The 2,940-nt window shown below is 42.7% G+C and overlaps 1 protein-coding gene across 1 annotated transcript in view; it reads left to right on the plus strand.

The window, feature by feature from the left end:
- Nucleotides 1-386: 386 nt before the first annotated feature.
- Nucleotides 387-2,940, plus strand: part of LOC110501389 (NGFI-A-binding protein 1) — a 17,412-nt gene continuing 14,858 nt past the window's right edge. Inside the window, exon 1 of the mRNA XM_021578924.3 lies at nucleotides 387-759. Coding sequence (XP_021434599.1) covers nucleotides 735-759 — 25 coding nt within the window. The 5' untranslated portion in view covers nucleotides 387-734. The remainder of the gene's footprint in view (nucleotides 760-2,940) is intronic.

The raw sequence follows: 2,940 nt of genomic DNA on the forward strand, positions 1-2,940 counted from the left end.
CAAAAATACTTAATAATAGAGTGAAGGTTGTCCGCAAGACAACAGTTCACTAACCACTGTGCGTCCAATAATGCACGGTACATTCTAGAAATACAGCATGTTTCTCTAGTCAGGTGTTACAGTGCAATGCTGTACATTTGTGTTTCAGTAAAGGTCCTGTAAATCTACAGTAATTTACTGGCTTCTGTGCAGCCAGTATTTTACTGTAAATGTATAGCAACTTACTGGCTACTGTGGTGCCAGTCATTTACTGTAAAAACAATTACTGGAAATATTTTGCAGTGTACAGAGAAATGTAACAATGTACTTTATTTATTTATTTACTTTTTACGGCATGTGCCCCTGTACTCACTATGATGAGCATGACGCCTCTGGGCCTATTTTCAGTACAACTGGCTTTTTAAAAAGCATCTGAAGCCTGTGTGTGGTGACGCGCCAGCATCTCCCTCCCTTCCCTGCTTACCGCGGTCGCTGCCTGGTGTGACATGATGCTTGGTATTCCATGCAGCAGCCTCCCACGCCCCGCAGCCACCCACGCCAGGATCTGCGTCACGCAGCCGCGTGGGAGTGAGAGAGAAATGTAGCAAGAGAGGAGCAACCAACTCGGAACAGTAGGGGAGTAGGGATAAACCAACACTTAGCAGGTCCTGTATACTAAACTTATATTGCCCACACTCGTTTTGCTTCTCGCCGTGAGGGGAGAATTGAAGAGCAAGAAAGGAACGAAAGGTTGGATGAGCGGTGCGAAGAGTTCTGCAGGTACGCGCCCGCGGTGGCCGCTTTCTTTCAATTTCTAGCAGGGAGCAAATTTGAGATGCGTCCATAGATTGACTAGACAATATGCTAAAGACAGACAACTTTAGATTGGACTTTTAATGGCCTAAATAATTGTGTGGACATGGGACAGCATTACGGATAATATAAAGAAGAGAGATAGGCTAGGACACTCGTTTATACTAGCCTATTGATGAATATTATTGATGAAGAGAGTGCACATCCTACTGTAACTAAGCCTCATTCATTCTGTTGGCACAACATTACGACGTTTTGTATGACTTTTATATGGGGAACGTGGAGTTTTGCACTGTGCGCTGAGCTACACTGGCAGACAGTAGAAACAGGATGTTTATTTATGTTTTTACTCTCGGAGTGGGAGACGCAAACCCGTTTATTCCCGGGCGCGGGGACGGCGGCGGTGGGAGTCTATCCGCAGCTGTGTAAAGAAAGCATCTGCTTGCTCCCTCCCTCGCTTCTGTCGTTTTCCTACAGTGACTTAAATAACGTATGCTTTCCTTGTGGATTTTAAGCCTAGTTGGCATTGAGTACGTGATTGAGAACTTCTTTGGTGCATAGGCCTGCTTGATTCAATGCTTTCCAATAAGGAAGTGAGATATGCTATCCTGGGAAGTCAATTGTAAAGCATGCTTTCTCATGATATCAGGGATGATAGTCATCAGATTTAAATTAATTTGAGATGAAATTATGATAAATTCGAACAGCGAGAGCAGGATTTGAACCAATGACTCTGCAGTTACAGGGCCAGTGCAGAAGCCTACCTCCCCTGTGCCATAAAGGTCAGGACATCTTGGCATAAAACTCACCTAACAGGGAGCCCAGATAGGAGGAACACATTTCCTGGGAGAAACTGAGGGATTATCCCACCACTGTCACCTTTGTAGTGTTCTGGCAAAGGGGTTTCCTCTGATTTTCAGTTTTACTTTTTGCATAGTCTACAACTACCCTTTTTTTTTTTAAAGACCGTGATTCATACCAGTGTTAGTTAATTGGATATTTTAAAGGTTTTCAAGTCAGAAGTAAGCGTACCCAAACACCAGCTAGAACATCCAGTAATAAATGTTTCTCGGAAAATCACTGTTTTCCTTATCTTTGAACCAGATTAAGTAGATGCTATAGGGTACCTTTTTAAAGTGATTTTATATTTGTAGATAGGCTTTATTCAGTGTATTTTAATTCCATGACTAATATTGCAGGACTCGGGAGGTGCTGAAGAGGTGGATCTAAGAGATTTGAAAGTCTATGTTTGAAATAAAAAAATCAAGTCACCAATTACGGTTCCAAACGTATATATTTATTTTCATTAAGAAAAAGCATTTGTCAAATCTTTTACTAAATGATCGTGCTCTAAACGTGCGCAAATTCCCATAGGAACACGGCCATTTTAAAAGCGCCGGGCTTGTGCAACGTGCCTTGGTTTCATTTTTCCTCTTACAGGAATGATGGTCATATACATACGAGGAGAAAGCTGACGTTTCTACCTACTGTATCCATTGATGTAAATATATCCTCTGTCTGATTCCCAGTTCGTCCACTAGATGGCAGTAGGAGATCACATGACGTCTCTTGTCCTCTTGAAACCAGTTGTGTCTGGTTTGGGTAGTGAGTCACTGTGCCAAAAACGGCTGAACTGATTTTGAAGCCTGACATCTTAAAATGACCCGAGCAATTAAAAATAAGACAAGACAGGTGAAGAAACTTCAAACTTCTCTTCCCATTCACTTTTCCTATTGTAAACGAGTGAGATAGATCATGGAGGTTGTGGCGGACGCATAGAAGGTAATGTGGATGGGGAAGGAAATTCAGTGCTTTACAATGACCATCAGGCGGTACCCTTTCCATGCATACTACAGGGCCCCAAACAACCACTCAAGAGTTTAACAGGTTAATATGTCATTTGAGAGTACTTTCCCAGAAGCTGCTGTGAAGAGGCAATGGCCAGAAGCCCTCCAATGTTATCACACGTTTGGTGAGGGCTCTGATGAGGTTGTATAGCCTAAATGAGTTTCAGCAACCACCCCTATAAAGTCCAGCGTCTGTGTTAAATATTCAGCTTGAGTACAGCACGACCTCACTGTCTCTGCAGCACTGACAAATGTACCTTTTCTCTCCTTCGGATGATTCTTTACAGAACACGGTGGTTGT

Source organism: Oncorhynchus mykiss, chromosome 22 (assembly GCF_057628025.1).
Source record: "Oncorhynchus mykiss isolate SJ-2025 chromosome 22, ASM5762802v1, whole genome shotgun sequence".
Classification (NCBI taxonomy): Eukaryota; Metazoa; Chordata; class Actinopteri; order Salmoniformes; family Salmonidae; genus Oncorhynchus; species Oncorhynchus mykiss.